Below are 17,792 nucleotides of genomic sequence, written 5' to 3'. Positions count from 1 at the left end.
GTCTACACATTCCGTTGAAAATGCGATTAAGCTATGAAACTTAAAAAAAGGAGGCCTGGCAGGTGAATATTTTGCACTTGAAAGCACAGGCCTGTTTCTGTGGGATGGGTACTTTCAAGAATTTTGTCAAAAACGGGTTTCTACAATCGAATTAAAAAATTGGTAGAGGACCTGTACAGACATTTCTCCCAAGAAGACATACAAACAGCCAATACATGAAGAAATGCTGACTTCACTAGCTAATAGGTAAATGCAAATCAAAACCACAATGAGATACCACCTCACAGCTGTTAAAATGGCTGTTATCAACAAAACAGTAACAAGCGTTAGAGAGGTTGTAGAGAAAAAGGAACTGCTGGTGAGAATGCAAATTGATACAACCACTATGGAAAACAGTATGGACGTTCCTGCAAATATTTAGAATCACCATACAACCCAGCAGTGCCTCTTCTGGGTATTTATCCCACAAAATTGAAAACATCCATAAAGATATATGTACCCTTATATTCATTGCAGCATTATTCACAGTGGCCAAGACATGGAAACAACCAAAGTGTCCTTCGATAGATGATTAGATAAAGATGTGGTACATATATACAATGGAACAGTACTCGACCATGAGAAAAGATGAAGTACTGCCATTTGCAACAATGGAGCTTAAGATTATCATGCTAAGTGAAATAAGTCACACAGAAAAAGTCGAGAACCATATGATTTCACTCATTGGGATATAAAACTAAAAGCAACAAATGAACAAGACAGACAAACACAAACTCAGACACAGACAACAGTTTTGGTTACCAGAGGGAAAGAGAGGAGGTGAGGAGGTAGGAGAGTAAAGTGGGTAAATATATGGTGATGGAAGGAGAACTGACTCCGGGTGGTGAACACACAATGTATAATATGCTGTATTATAGAATTGTACACTTCAAACCTATTTTACTAACCATTGTCACCCCAATAAATTTAATTAAAAATTTTTTTAAAGTGGGGGTTTCTAGAGAGCACTTGAGTTTCCTCGGAATACTGTAAACACACGGAGGCTGTGTTGAAGGGTGGGGGATATTCCACCCTCCAATCCCTCTTCATCAGCTGTACCTTTCTCCATTTTGAATGAAAGCTTAGTAAGGGCAAGGGTTTATGTTTCATTCCCTGCTTTTGCTAGAACAGGTCCCAGTACTTACTAAGCCCTCATTAAATATTTATAGAACGAGTGAATGGATCATAATTTAACATTGGGTTCCCAGATAAGATTTCAGTTATGAAAAGAACTCTTGTGCTAGGAAAAAAATTTTAAGAAGTGGAGATATTTCTGGGTGCGTAGTGGGTGGAGGGTTAGGTTTTCTTCGAGGTTTAGACAAATCTCAGGATTAGTAATGTGGTATCAATTCTGTTTGAGAATGAGTTTGGGCAAAAGCACAAGGCACAGTGAGCGTTCACTGTGAGACCACAACGGTCAGCCTCTGAAATGAGAACCTGGGTCAAGAAACCTAGCATCCCTTCAATGAGAAGTTCCTTTGCTGATGGATGAGGTTGTCACAGCGGTCATACATTTGAGTCCTTACCAAATAAAGAACAAGCATGAAACCTGTTCCATCATATTACTCTTTTTGTATGTACCTGTGGGTGGCCATGGAAACAATGATTGATTACTGGTCCTGGACTCACTGGCTAAAATCAAGTGCCTTAGCTTCTGGTTGAAATGAGAACTGTCAATGCAAAAACAACAGGAGTGTACATATTCAATTCTACTGCAAAAACGTCTTTCAATTCTGCTGAAAATAGCCACCAAAAAAAAAGTTTTCTTACAAAACAAAGACAGACATAGAGTTTATGTGTAAAGATTTTTTTTCTTTTTTTTTAAAGGCATTTCATCTAGCAAGGGCAATACAAAGGGGTTATATAAATTTATTTTTCATATAACAATTGATTAGAAAAAATTCCCATTTTCAATGTTTAATTCCATCTTTCATTTAAAAAAAATCACTAAAGGACAAAAATCCACACAAAAATACAATCTGTATCTGTTCTATATTTACAGATAATCGGTCACTATTAAGGCACAGATTGATTAAAAACTACCATTTACTCAAATACTCCAAATATTTTGTGCATCATATAACACTGACAACACCGTGTACTATAGTGTCATATTCCCTTCATTGCATCAAGAGAAAGTGAGAAAAATAATTTCCAGTGTTTTTGTTATTTTTTTTTTAGCCACCCTATTTAGTTTAATTGGAACAGTTTTCACTTTGGCATAAAGCACTGTTCATAAAACCTCCATCAACTTAATACTGCAAATTCATTCCATTTTCCTCCTATTGCAAATGCATCGTGGAGCGCTGGGGAAGGAGCTCCACATGATTGTTTTTTTTTTTTTTAATTTGGGAAAGTCTTATTAAAGAAATGATAAAATTTACAGCACTGAGCTGTTGAACAGGAAACAAATCTGGAATGCTTACCCTGTGCTGAGTGTGTAGCGTGATGTGTACATGTGCATGTTTGTGCAGAGTGACACCACTGTACTTGCAAAGGGAGCAATGTAGTTCTACATCCTTAAGCAGATCTAGTTTATTTAGGAATGGGCATCCCCTTAGTGCCGTTATAATTGATAATTTTATGATGCGTCCATTATCTATGCCTTCAAAGTAACCAATACAATTTTTTAAAGTGAAAATTTTTGTGTGTGCAAAATTTCTCTTCAGTTCTCTTGTTCTTTAACGGTAAGACTCAGTCATGGAAAATATCAAGTATTTCTGATTCTGCATTTGTATGGAAGTCCCCAATTGTTCTGTATGCTTATCTAATGCCTCCTGCTGAGAGCATGCAACAGTGGTTTATGTCCATGTAGAAAATCTTCAATAATGAACATAAATAAGTCATTACAGTACAGGTAATTCACAACATTTCCTATGGGAACGTTTTCCAACAAATTGATACACTTGGAAATTATATTGTTTTGAAGAAAGAGAGGCACCTAGTGATTTTTTTCACGTATTGAAAAACCCTTCATAAATCCACAATACCATGTCTGAAAAGACCTAGAAAACAATGTTGCCTGATTTCTTGGACTTTCACAGTATAAGATTGTAACGATGAATCTAGCCACTTATAAAATAGTCATTTTTTTTTTTTTTAACCTCCTTCAGAACTCAGCTGTGTTCATCAACTGTCACCCTGGAGACTTGAATAAAGCCTTTCCGTTCTCAACTAACGTAAGTCTACTTCGAGCAGACAGATAACGGTTTTAGGAAAGTCCTCTGATCATCTGGAGCACAGCTAATGTGTACATGATAAGGACAGTAATCTACTTCTCCTCCTAATGGCAACAGTGCTGTCTTGTCAGATGATTATTTCTTTTTTAAATAAAGTGACAATCTAGGGCTCCAGTTATTGAATGCCGTCCATTCTCTACCATAAATCTCTAGTAGATATCAATTTAATCACTTATGTACTGTATGCTTATAATATCTAAAAATAAAAGTTTGATATAAATAAGTGTCCTTTAGTGGCAGTATACTAAAAAATAGCCCTTTGCCTTCAAGACAACCATTAAAGTCATTTTAGCAATACAGGCAGCAGCTAAATATAACTGCAAAGGGTTAATATTGCAAAGTCCATTTGGTCTTTCTCTGCACCTGTTACAGTGAACTAGGTTCATTGCTAATTGTTTCTAGGATGCTGACACAAATGAACAGAACTGGTCCAGAACCAAGTGGAGTCACTGAAATTTCCCAAAGTCACAGAATATTCTGCACAAAAACTCATAATCCAGTACCATTTCAAACAAAAATTTAACACAGTCAGAAAAATGTGACTAAATCTGATTTGTACCAATACATCAGGTGACATGAAAATGAGAGAGAAAGAGATCATTTCCACAGGACAAGAAATTAGAAAGTGTAAAGTGCTGAAAGACCTCAATAATTATCTTAAAGCAGTACCAGAAAATTCCACTTTGATTATTTTTTTAAACCCCCCAATACCAAACAAAACAAGCAAACAATAACTTCTGTGTTTTCTGGCATCCTTCATTTTAGTATAAAAAATCAGTGCATATGTTATATAGGTAAATAAAAACAGGAAATAAAGCCCTACCCTCATATTGCAAATTCTGTCCAAGTACCATTTTTTAAAAAAAAAGTAATCCACATGTGGTATTCTGCATGACATGAGAACATCTTCTCTCTTTTCTTCCTGTTTGGCACAAAATTCAGGTTGTGAATAAGATGCTTTGGTCCTGATCCCAGATACCCAGAGTACCTAGGATGGTGTGCAGTGAAGGCTGTTCACAGATCTCCTGTGACCACCATGGCATAGTTGGCGGGTGTGTGTGTGCCTGAAGAGCACTGCTACCAGCGGCCACTGACACTCGTCATGTCCGAGTGATACTGACGGGGTAGCCTCCCACTGGCTCCACCTTCCAGGAAAGAGGTGCGTGCATTTGGTGGTTCAAAAAGCTTTCTTCGGTTTTTATTTAGTTCTAGAGAGAGAAAGAGGTAACTGTTAGAAGCTCAGTGAAAGTTGTGCAATCTACAGGACATGGCAGCTTTTGGGGGTAAAGTCAAGTGTGGTAGCAAAAGGAACACCTGTAGTTGATGGTCAAGACATTTCTGAAATACTAGGAAGTCCGATAATAAAGGCAGCATGTCGGAGCCAAGAGAACCAAGGACAGCAGATAGTTTTTATTGCAGTTTGGAAACTATCTGGGGGATATATATCCTTCTCAGAGCCCTCTAAACTCTGGATATCCAAATTAACAATATGACCGATCCCAAACGTCATTTCAGAGGCAAAGGGGAGAGGGGGCATCAAAGCTGGTGAAGGCGTAGGAGAAGATGTATTACCAATGACACAGAAAATTATTACAGCTAGGGAACTCATCCATGTCACACACAGCAATCATTCAAGTATTGAAGCCAGAGTGAGAATTAGAGCCCACTCTGAACGAGAGAATGCTGGAGGGCCACGCTGGAGAGTTCAGCGTCAACCGCACAGCTCCACCAGCTCATGGCGCCTGTGCTGCCGGCATCAGGAAGAGCCTCATGAAGAAGCGTATCAGCAGGTTTCTCTGAATACAAAATCAGCTTAGTAAAAATAGCAAGTTTAGGAGATAGATACAATTGAAAATAACCAATACGTGAACCCAAATTTTCAGGGAAAATGTTAAAAAAACAAAAAAAAACAGAGTACTTAGAAAACACTATTTAGTTTTGTCTTTTGCCATCTACAAATTGTTAACCAGAAAGGTAAAAAATTAATCGAAGCAGCCTACCTTGTTTATGACTATGTGCCCCGTCTATTCCCAACACCCCCCAACACACATCCAAATCCTCAAATCACAAGATGTAACTCTTGCTGGTGAACTCACACAAGCAGATAGAATTGTCAGATTCTGGAAATTAGGGTTCTAATAGCCATCAAATGCAAATATTTCAAATTCTTCAGTTTCAAATAGAGGGATTATATAGTTGACATGCTTCAAGTTGTCTTTTGGGGCGGGGAGGGGAGTGGAACGGGATGGAGCCAGGGATTCAGCACCTATGTTTGCACAGTAGTTTTTCAACTGCACATATAATCGCCTTTTGCATTATGAAGGTGCACGGCAAACTATGGCCTGCTCCAGAAATGCTGAGATGAGGACACAGACTCAGGCTGCAGTGGGTCACACAGGTGGCCCTGTGGCCAGAGGTGGTCCTGTTTTCCTAGTTCTGGAAGATGGACCAACACCCTACATTTCACAGCACTGCCTTCCAATATGTAAATGGCTGCCCCACAGGGCCAATGCAAGAGTGGAGACATCTCTCTTTTGTTCACATTTAGGTCTTAGGGGAGAGAAAAATAACAGTGATTTATTAGAGTTTATTATACGACAAGCACTTGACATTCATTTCATTCTATGTAAGTCCTCCTTAAGAGTAGATAATATTACCGTTCTCCATTTTAGAGATTAAAAAATTGAATTTTAAAAAACAGACGAAGTAAAGTTGTCCACACAGCTGTTAAGTGAGAAGCTGTAACCCTGCCTGCCTGGTCCGCACCGTGGACTGCAGTGATGCAGCCACTGTGCAGAGACCAATCAGGCATCAGGAACACAGGTTTGACAAAATGGTAGTTTGACGTATGCCAGACAGCAGTGCTTTACTTGACAGTTTACTATACCACATTTTTTAAAATCGAAAAATATAGCATAACTTTAAAGCAGCAAGGAATATACCTTTACAAACAAAAGACACATGCAGGCATGCTTATAGATAGCAATTGTTTCACGTTGCCAGAGAAACCTAGTAGCACTGACACTCCTATTACAAGGTGAACACGTGTATCTTTTTTTACAAAAACAAACAAATTCAGAAATCAAGACAGAATTTAATATATTGAAAGGCAACTGTAGAAGAGTTCAGAACAAATGAATCCTCTTAAGTACACAGACTCGGAAAGTTTTATCACCTTCAAGTTAAAAGACTTGCTTAGGCCTCCATTTCCTTGTGGGGGAATAATCCACCCATCAGGAGGACATTCCCGTACTATTGAGAAGGAAAGGAATGAATGAGGTCAAACACTGTCCTCCCCTATCACACATAACATTGAGCACAGGAAAAAAAACTGGGCCATTGAAGACAAAGTTTTTAATACACATTGAAAACTTGACTCGGAAAAGTCATATCAACTAGACTTTTGAGAGAATAAAACGATCATGAAGGAATTCGGCTATTCCCTAAAGATGTACTTTCTAAGATATATTTATTTCCAAATGTGAAGCACACAGATAAATGTGTAGAGAGAGTATCAAGGATCAAGTACCACTGAAGAGATTTTCAGTTGGTGGTGGTGGTTTTTAAATTAAAAAGCAAACTCCCTCTTCTGATTTTTTTTTTTTTCAGTAAGCCTAAGGGATAGTTTGGGGAAATACCAACCTTTTCCTTTGAAATTCCAAGGCTCACACAATCCTGGCAGCTCTCAGGATCTTGTTGCGGGTCTGAACAGAGTCACAAACTAAAAGAATAGGTCGGGAAATGTTAGATCTACCTGAGGCCGTGGTGGGAAGACTGTTAACAGGATGCTAAACTTCCTTGCACTTAGTCCCTGTACATTTAGTTAACTACTCACTAAAATACTCAGAGAAATTTTTAAAAATTCCAAAAAATGGTGGGTTTGGGGGAAAAAGCCATTTGTTTCCTCCGATCTCTCTCTACTAGAGATAAATATCATCTCCTACAATACTAAAATAAATGTCTTCTGGCCCAAGATTAAAAACAGAACAAAACCTAACCCTGAAAGAACTCTGATGACAAATTTAATACAAAATTTTAAAAAGGAATTTTGAGCAAACTCTGTATCTAACCAAACCATGTGACCACAAGACAAAGGTTAAATCGGGGCTGCCCAGCTATCCTGCATCTAGCTGGAAATGGAATATTCTTAGACTAAATGGATATATTTGTTATCAGATGAGTTGAATTGGAAAAAGAAACTTTTTGACGAATGGTTTCTCAAAAACCTATTACTTGCAAAGAAAACAATATACTGGGTTCAAGCAAATAAATGCACTCAACAAAGTAAGATGAAATCATCCTTAAAATAATGAAATACTTCCCGCTGTGCAGAGCATTCATAAGGCATCTTATTCAAAGTCTCTAATTCCCTTAAAAGTAAGAAGCACCTGTGAACCCCATAGAGAGGCAGTCTACAGAAGTAGTATATATACCCTCAGTAGAACCACACTGAAGATGATGATTAGAGAAAACATTCTTTGAAGAGGATTCAAAATTCCTGCTGTTTCCCTCTCTACTCCCGCAAGCCTACCTGGAATACATCACAAATATGCTCTAATTAAAGATCCTAGTGATCCACCTGGAACCAATGAAAGTGTTCAGAGATATCTGCTTGTTGCCGGAAGCTTTACAGAATTTGGAACTGGTTTGGTGCACAAAGAAAGAACTTCATTACACTGTCACTGATATTCCATGAATCTCTAGTGAAAGATTATGGGATTCCGGAACACACACTTCTCTGGTACAAATGTGCTGGCCCACAGGCCTATTTTAACAGTATAGACATGGTGTTATGTGAGTTAATCAAATTAACAAAAGAATGTGAAAATATATAAAGATAATTTAGGTCTAGGAATAGCTCTCTGAAGCTGAGCTTTAGGGTAAACAAGTTGGAGAAACTATCCTATTGTCACAGAATATAAAAAAGAAAAAAAAAACAAGGTAGGACCCTGCTGTTATAATAACATATACTGTTTATAAACTGTGGGTTATTTTCATTACGCCTGATGATATATCACATGGATGGCCAGAGCTTAGAAATAGAAGGTAACGTCACATGATCATCTATTTCAATCCACCTTCATGGTTAAGAAACCAAAACCAAAAGAGGTTTGGAAACTCACCGAAGGACTCAGGAGTTGGCAGAGGCAAAGCCCAGATCTCCTTATTTGAATAGTGTTCTTTGCACTATCCCAGGCTGAGCTTATGAGCGAAGAAGAAAGAGCATCTGCCCATTAATGCAGCCGCTGGGTACACAGGCTGGAGGAGGACTTCTCCCCTGATGGGTGCAGAACCGTCTTTATCCATAGAGAAGCCTGACAGGCTGCTCAATGGTGGAATTGCCACCCCTAGTTCCAAGCTGCTCTGCATACATCTGCTTTAGATACTAGGTCTATAGATAAGACTCCCTGTGGAGACGGGGGTGGGGAGGGCAATCTGCTGCAAAAACAACATGGAAAACCACGGAGGGTTTATTTTACTTGCTGATCAGATTAGTGAACGCTGTTTGAAAAGGACTTTTTCACCAGTTGGATGCCACTGCTGGCCTTATAAAGGCGTAGTCTGCAAAGTCACTGTTCTGAAAAAGCAAAGTCATTTTCTCACACTTGGCTTCTGTCCTTGTTGTCACTATCTTTCTGACAGACTGGCACACGTATAAAATTGACATTCATTATCAGAAAGTTTTCAAAAAGTAACTCCATTTTTTGCCCCCCAAATTTCTTCCTCATACTTCTCTAAACATCTTTTTGAGGTCCACTGTACAATAATTACGTATTTGCCGACTCCGGACTCATCATCTGGCTCAATTCCTTTGAAATGGGAGGTACCCAGTAAATACGTATAGAGCATTTTGTAATGCATAGAATATGCAACCAACGCACAAAGAAAGCAGTCTGGGAGACAGACAACATTATTTTCCTTCATTCTGTGACTACTTTCAGGATCCTACACCTTTCTGTGACAAACAAATTCTATTAAAACTTTGGGGGGAGAGTAAAAAGCATTAAGACCAGTGATACTGCCAGGTTCCAGCTATACCAAAGAGCAATCCTTTTTCCTCTGGGGCAGTGATCTCAGCTGGTATACAGCACACATGCACTTGAAACATTGCAGCCAATCCAGAATAATTATTCATTAACCCAATGTTTATTGCTTAACACAACCACAAAAAGGAGGACTAAACTGCTCCCCCTGCCTCATGTTCTGCAACAGGCAATTGTGGTTAGATCTTTCTGAAGAGATCTGTTGTAAGGAATGACACTGTCACGGAAGGTTTTCAGGCAGTGCCTTGATGAAGGAGTGGGGATGTTCTCAGCATTTGTCACACTATGAGCAGGAAAACACTCGGAAACCACAACCACAGAGGTGCCAGCGTAGTGAGCAAGTGGTTCCTGGGTAGAACCGCTACTACTGACTGAGGCTCAGATTTTAAAATATGCGTATGAGCATTAGTATTTACCTGAGATTGCAAGCAGCATTTTCCTCCGGGCACCAAAGGTAGTAATTCCCAACTCCTTCAGATCCTGATCTGTGAGGGTGAGGAATGTCTGAAGATCGATCTGTGGGTGCAAAAGCAAGCTTTAACCCATATGATAAGTACTTATTTTCTTCCTCACTGGAGGTTCAACCCATTATTACACCCATTTTTATTAATTATGCTCTGTCCACTTCCAAAAAAGAATGGTGTTAAGTAATTAAGGTGATGAAACAAAAGTGATTATTCTAGCATAAGACTCAGTCTAAGCCAGTGATTTACTACAATTGAGACAAAAACTTAGGTCTTAGTATCCTGGCAGCCAGGGCAAAAAGGGAAAACAAGAATTACTTTTTTTTTTTTTTTTTTTTGGTGAACTGATGAAAGGAAGAATACATACCTGTCCAGGAGAACGAAAATATTTCTTAGCTTTGGATTCTGAACTGGATAAGTATATCTCTATGAAGAGAAACTGAGTAATACCATAGATGGTATCTTCCACCATGTTCGACCGATGGAAGAATTCCCAGACTACATCAGACCCATGACGCACCTGGCTGAGCCTGGCAGACTCTCTCTGGAAGTGGCACACGGTATTTCCAGAGACAGTATAATTGCCCTCTTTGGCATTAGCCCAAGCATCCCACCCTTTCTTTGGAGACAGTGCAGAATAGAAAGGCAATGGGCTCCGAAGCCAGAGAGACACGGATTCACATCCTGATTCTGCCATTACTAGTTGTGTGCACTGAGGGTTAACAACAGTGTACCTTGCAGGGCTGTTGTGGGCATTAAATATTATTGTAGATATTAAGCAATGGGCTCCCCAAAGGGGTTCAATAATTGGCAGCTATGGTTAGTAATAATGTGTACAGACACATCCGGGAAAGTTGCTCAATAAATTTTCAACCTCTTTAAAATAAACCTCACAAGGTTACTTAATGGGGGATTCTTGTTAAGTCATATCTGAATATTAGAAAATATTCTATATGAATGAAGCTGTACCAAATTTCAACCCACCTGAAAACAGTAAAATATACTTTTCATTTAAATTATATAGAAATTAATTTGAAATTTTCTCTTAATTTGGAAGCTACATCCAGATGTTACATCTTATAAAGCCTTTTTGTTTGTCATTGATCATAGGTTTAGGGATATGTTTTTAGAAATTCTATTTAATGGAGACTATAAGTATAACTGTCTTCCAATAAAACTTTATTTACAAAACCAGGTCCAATAAAACTTTATTTACAAAACCAGGGAGCAGGTCTGCAAGCCATAGTCTGCTGACCCCTGCTCTAGTTAATAAACATTAGATAAAGCCACCCTGGCTTCATATTATATTTTCTTCCTTTTTGAAGTATCTGGATAAGAAGCACCTATAAAAAATTTATTTATATGTTTCTACAAGTAGGAAATGAATATAGATTAAAAACAAAACCAGAGTATTGTTGAATAACATCTAATGTCTTACTTGGAGACCTTCTGTTTCTGAACAAGTTAAAACACCTCTGCCATTGAACTTCTCCATCAGACACCCTCATCTAACCAGCAAGACTAAATAAAAGAAATTCCTTCATGCACTAATGAAGACAATATTATTCAACTTACAAAATCCTTGGTAAAATGACCACTAATTTAGATGTAGAGGAAAGAAAACAAAATCAATACCCTGAAATCCAATATATACATGATAACCTTTTTCTGGTGTAGAAAAGTTCGGCAGTCAAACTTAAGTTATTAAACCATGGATGATACCTTATGTTTATGTTACAAAGTGCCTAATAAAAATTCTAGATTCTTCATTCACTGATACATACCTGCAGATTAGTGACTTAATCAGACATTCTCGAAGATGAAATAAAGCCAACTAGCATCACACGTGAACCAAACAGATACATTTATAGAACTATTTTAACTTTCTGTCGCATTGGGTTAGCTGTGTGCTGGTATTATGACAGATTCTTAGAAAGAATCACACTTTTCTCTTTATGCCAGTGCCTAATGGCCATGGCTGATCAGTTTGACCGAAATCCATGGTAGGGACAGTTCAAAAGACATCTTAGTTCTGTCTCAGTGTAGGCAAAACCCAGACAGTAAGTTAACGAATAAATTAACACGTAGAAAAAGCACACTGTATTCTGTGAGAACAGACTTCAGTAACATGACTAGGATGAGCTCAAAAACAACCACACATATTTATTTCAGATGCTGTCATTTACTTTCAAGTGCCACAAATAAAGATTAGCAGATGAAAGAGTGAAATCATATTTAATACAGGCTTGTTGCTGACCTGTAGGGAGCTATGAATCAAAAGTTCCTATGAACCAATACTATGATTAGGTCTTTTAGCTAAAACAGTTGAAGGTATGTTTTTGTGAACAGCATTTTCTGTATTTCTCCTATGCTGTGTTTATTGGTTGCACTAAATAAATAGGAAATGAGAGGACATTTTTCTTAGCAGCAAAACAAGCTACGAGACTTGAATAAATGCTCAGTGAAAGCACAGTCATAAGTCAATGAGTGATTTCATTCTAGAAGTCGTCATACACACAAACCAAACAAAGATGCCCGGGAAAAATAAGTAATGACTGACCTCTTGTTGCTGGAAGACGTCTGTGTATTTGCCCAGCCCCAGTTTGCTGAAGAGCTCAGGGAGGTCTGAGCCTTTGAAAGAGCTGTTCAGGTTACAGCCATTGCTTCCTGTCAGCGAGGAAATGCAGTCCATGTAGTTGCTACTGCTGAGATAGTGTTCCGCTGAAAGGCAACGAGAGACAGGCTTGAAGTCTAAATGCCCCGAGAGGACAAGGTTTAATTAAAAGTTTTAATCACTCAAATATTTCAAATTCATTATTGGGCTGAATAGAAGAGTAGCGGCAGCAATACAGCAATCCTTTACTGGAAACATTGGCTTTTCATTAAGGAAATGTTGGTTATTGCTTTCAGAGAGCCTCTCGCCACTGAAAAGCATACACTCGGGAGGCAGCAATTCAGCAACAGTGCCTCCGTAGTTAATAATCATTAATCATATTCTCCCAGAGCGTTCAGAAACATTTGCCCTTTATAATTGATTGAATGTGAATTAAATGGGGAATTGGGAAAGTTATTATTAAGTCCAAGCTCCTTTTGGATGGCAGGATGGCTCTGTGTATCCACACCTGTGCTTACCTGCAGTCAAAGGAATTCTATGATATTGCACCACATAAATCTCCTTCCCTACAAAAATATAATTGGGCAGTGAGCTCACAAAGTAGAGCGCTTCCAAAATTAAGAGTAACATATGAAGTGACAAAAATGATGCTGGAGTTCCTGGATTGAATTTATGACAGAAACGAATCTGGGTCTTGAGAAAAAAATTCTAAGACAGCAATGCCGAACTTTGCCTTGGCTCTGCCACTGATTTGGTAGGCAAATATTTCTCCACATTGTCAGTGGTTCTCAGGCCCAGGGGCATGCACAGCTGGGCGATGGACTCGTGAGCCATGCCTAGTACTTGACCAAATATTTAAACCCTTCAAGAGCTGCTGTGGAGATTCTAGCGGAGCTGTGCAGCCATGTCTACCTCCCTAACGAAGAACTGGCTCTTGTCCTGTGGGAATTCTATCCTCTTACACCAAAGATGCAGCTTCACAAGGGATTCCCAGGGAAAGGAAGGAGGATGACACTCAGCTATCAGCAATCAGATCCAGCTAATCTCCTCTGGGATCAACGCATTCACTAAATCTAAGAATCTTATTCTGCATTGTTTTGGGTGCCACTAACCACTTTCTCCAGTTGTTTTCATCTCTCAGTTGAGAAATCCTTTATATACCTCAAGTGGAAGGAATTTCTTGATAAGGGTGCTTTTTCTCTTAAAAATGGATGTTTTATATCTTGCGGAGAGAATGTGTAGAGGAAAGGCTCCAGGACCAAGCCCTGAAGACCCTCAGCCCTGGAACACTCCACCATTGGAAGGCCCCGCCGTCATAAAGACAGAAGGAGTGAGCAGTGAGGTACTGTGTCAAGGATAACGCAAAGCAGCACATGATGAATACACCGGAGTGACCACTGGACTTGACAACACAGCATTATATTGACCATATAATATTGTCCAAAGGATAAATGTACTGCTTTTGAGAAGACAAGTGGGAATTTCTGAGAATTAACACTGGAAGAACTGGTGTAAACAGGGGAAAACCTAGATATTGGTAACCTTGACAAGGTGTCAAAAAAAAAATCATCTAAAACTGTGCTGTTCAGTACAGTAGCCACTGGCCACATGTGGCTTTTGGGAATTTACAAATGTCTATAATTAAAATACATACCACATTTTAAAGACTCAGTAGAAAAAAAGAATGTAAAGTATCTCAAAAAAATGTCTTTACATTAGTTACATAATTAATTGATAATATTTTACATATACTAGGTTAAGCAAGTACATAAAATTTAAAAAAGAGGGGCTAAAATATTCTTAGTGATAAATGTTTATTATGGTAAATAACTTTCTTTACATTTCTTTTATCTTAACTACTTATAGTTTATACAGAGGGTGCCAAAAAAATGTATACACATTTTAAGAAAGAAAAAAACGATTAAAATTGTAATACTTTATATATACCAATAATAAAAGATGACTACAAGTCACGTGTATGTGTTTTTTGGCATCCCCCGTATGTTCTCTTTTAAACTCCTTATGCTCTTAAAACATCTGACAAAAGCCAAATAACTGTGCTTCTTTAATCATTCCTTTTTATTAATGAATCCCCTATCTTAACCCTAATCCTGAACTTCGGTGGAGCTAAGTTGTACAGTCAATTTTAATTATCCAGCATTAAGGAAAGGGAAAGGAGATAAAGACAGAAAAAGACAAGCACCAAACTAATTTATATTGGGCTACAGAACGGAGATCATTTCCACCCCCAGACCTGTGCCTGGCACCGGCCCGCCTCTCAGCCCCATCCTCCTAACAGTGATGGAGGCTTCAGCCCATAACTGATAGGAAGTGTCCAGGCTACTGCAGACAGTACCCTGGGAATGAAGAGTTGACTGTGCTCTCTTATTTAGCCAACCCCACATTGCTCTTTTCAAATCTGAGACTCCTGACAGCATGTCCGACTTGATCGATGGTAACAACAGACTTACTGAGTGTCTACTCCACAACTTTAGATTGCCTTTCTGTAAGGGGTTTTCACAGATTCCAAGCTACGTGTTTCAGAATTCCAAATTTGTCAAAAACCCTAAACAAAGGCATTAGGGGCATTTCTTGTGATGACTTTTGTCTGTTTACCTTTGTGTACAGCCCAGAAGTGTGGGCACTGTTACAGACAAAACCACTGGACTCATGCTGAGTCTTAACCATATGTGTTCGAAGCCAGAACTTTATGTTTTAAATTTATGTCAATTCAGCTACATTTTGTCAATTTGAAAAATCAAATGCTGCTCTCCACCTTTAGTAGCTACCCACTGGGCAGACTTTCTTCTATTGTCCAGCACTGAGCCCCTACTATGTGTCAGACACTCTTAGACATTTGGGAAGAAACAACAAATAAAGCACAGCCTAACAGAATGCTTGTAACGTGAACACTTAATAAGTGTTTACTGAATGAATAAATATGGTCCCTGGCTTGCGGAGCTCCAATTCTTCAGGTAGAGACAGATACGTAAACACATAATTATACTTCAGCATTACAAGTGCTAGAACGAAATCATATGCAAAATATAGTGAAAGCAGAGAACTACCTAGTCTGCTTCAACGGGAAAAATAAGGAAGGCTTCACAAAGGATGTGGCATGTAAGTTATGACAAACACTTGAAGGCATGGAGTCCAGAATTTATCCTTGAACATCACCCTCAACCAAATAAACAAATTCCCAGCTGATTCCTTCTAAAAGTATGATTAAAAGTCAAAGCTCACTTGATTTGTTTTGTTTACGCTTGGGGCTGCCAATAGAAGCTGCAAATTCACTATGACTCGCGGGTCCTATTCCATTTCGGTCTCTCCAGTTATCAGATTCGCTTCCACTTCCCAAGTGCTCACGACTGTTGGACCTCGAGAGGGACATTGATGAGCCCTGTAAACAATCAAAGCCAGATAAGGAAATGTTTAATAAGGTGGGTTTCCTGGGGTGACAGGAATCCCCATTAGACCACTGCCATTTGCTTCTACTGCTAACCACTGCAGTCACCCACGAATGCTGATTCTCGGAAAGAGGCTGTGGCACCTGTCTATATAGCCTTTGCCCTCCAGCCACCAAGGACACTTTGGTAATGTACACAGTGAAGTCCTTCATTATGGGAATGCCCAGCAGAGTTCTGAGAGCCCCTGGTGTAAAGACACACTCTTAGGAGAGTTACAGGAGTGGATGCTGAGATTCCACTCTAGTTTCAGGAACCACAAAGCAGATCTTCCATCTGGTATAGCAGAAATTCTCTTCATTGTATCACGCAAGAAAGAGAAATGGGAAAGAGGTATAGCTAGACCCAACACTTTGACAGCAATCGAGCTCCCAGGCCAACAGACTCGGAGGATAGAGACATCTGGCACTTCTCCTGTGTTGGCCTCACCTAAATACGATCTCTCCAAAACATTACAAGTACCTGGAAAAACTACCATTTTAATTCCCTCAAATCAAAATAAAAAATAAAGGATCTCACAGTTTACACTGAATTTGCATTTATTCATTCCTTTATTCATGTAATCACCATACTATAGGTACCCTACTTTGTACTATATCTAGGGTACTAAAGTCAAAGTTCTCTGATTTTCAAAACTGTATGTCTGTTGGGGAATTCTAAGAGAATCCTATATCATGCATTTCAATAATCTCACTTAGTTCAGCCTCACAGCAGCAAAACCACAGCTGACCACCCCTCCTTTAACACTTCCTTCTTCAAGACCTCATGACACCACACTCCCAGGGTTTCCCCCTAGCGCACGGTAGCCTTGTAGGACCTTCCCCCGTTCCCACTCCAAATGTCACGTTGCCTGAGGCTTGATCCTAGCAATCCTTCACTTCTCTCTCTACCCTTTCTTCTTAAGTAATCTCAACCTCTTTCAAGGCTAAGGGCAGCCATGACTCTGAAATTTTTGCCTTCAGATTTGATTTCTCTGTTCAAATGTAGTATCATAGAGTTGTCAATCCGACACCTCCATTTGACTGTCCCCTAGGCATTTTACCTCAGAGTGCTTAAAATCAAATTTCTGATTACTCATCCCCACCAACTACACCCAACACTATTCCTCCCCCAGAATTCCTACATCAGTACGTGACTCTACCGTTCACCCAGTTGCTCAAGCCAAACTTCTAAGGGTCATCCTCATTCCTCCTTCCCTCACCACATCCAATTCATCAGCAAGTTCTATCAATGGAATCTATAAACACATCCCGAATCTACCTGCTTCTCTCCAGCTCCACAACTGTTACCAATAGCCTGCCTAATGGAAATTTTGATTCTACTCTTGCCTCCGACCACAATAATCCATTTTCCATAAAGCAACTAGGTTGCTTTTTTTAATGCAAATGAGAACAAATCATGCTTCTGTATAAAATCTTGTAACGCTTTTCCAGGACTTTACAATGGGCTGAGGTGCTCCATAAATGAGCCTCTGCCTCTCTCTCCAACCTTATCTTCAGTGCTCTACCACCCTATCCACCTCTGCTCCATGAACTCACCAGCTGGTTCTGACTTCAGGATGGTCATGCCAACTGTTCCCCTGGCCTGATACTCTTTCCCTAGATCTTTACAAGGCTGGCCCTTTCTTGTCATCTAGGTCTTAGCTTGGATGTCGTCTCATTAGGACCTGCTATGACTACCCAACCTAAAGCAGCCGCTGTTTCATATTTTTCAGAGACTTTTATTACCTAATGCTTTCTTGTTTGCTTGTTTTTGTATCTATACCAAAGAGAAAGCTCTACCCACGAAAGTAAGAACCTGAATTCAAGCATTGTATCTCTAATGCCTAGAATTGTGTCTGGAACACAGAAGTTGCTTAATAAGTATTTGCAGAATTATTGAATCTCATAGATGCCTTTTCCTACATCCATGGGATGTCCTTTGCTGAC

General features: G+C 39.2%; 1 protein-coding gene across 3 annotated transcripts in view; it reads right to left on the bottom strand.

The window, feature by feature from the left end:
- Positions 1–4,323: 4,323 nt before the first annotated feature.
- The window catches only part of BICC1 (BicC family RNA binding protein 1), a 248,485-nt gene continuing 235,016 nt past the window's right edge, over positions 4,324–17,792 (bottom strand). For 2 of the 3 annotated variants that reach the window (XM_033131033.1, XM_033131034.1), the window contains exons 18-21: positions 15,644–15,800; positions 12,347–12,507; positions 9,739–9,838; positions 4,324–4,486 (exon numbers count right to left, since the gene is read on the bottom strand). In XM_033131033.1, the coding sequence (XP_032986924.1) occupies positions 4,356–4,486; positions 9,739–9,838; positions 12,347–12,507; positions 15,644–15,800 (549 nt within the window). In that variant the 3' untranslated portion in view covers positions 4,324–4,355. Of the gene's footprint in view, positions 4,487–6,920; positions 7,000–9,738; positions 9,839–12,346; positions 12,508–15,643; positions 15,801–17,792 lie in introns of all 3 variants that reach the window. The other variant, XM_033131035.1, reaches the window with a different exon arrangement.

This window comes from Rhinolophus ferrumequinum, chromosome 16 (assembly GCF_004115265.2).
Source record: "Rhinolophus ferrumequinum isolate MPI-CBG mRhiFer1 chromosome 16, mRhiFer1_v1.p, whole genome shotgun sequence".
Taxonomy (NCBI): Eukaryota; Metazoa; Chordata; class Mammalia; order Chiroptera; family Rhinolophidae; genus Rhinolophus; species Rhinolophus ferrumequinum.
Note: the sequence above shows the minus strand (reverse complement) of the source record. Positions and strands in the feature narration are given on the sequence as shown.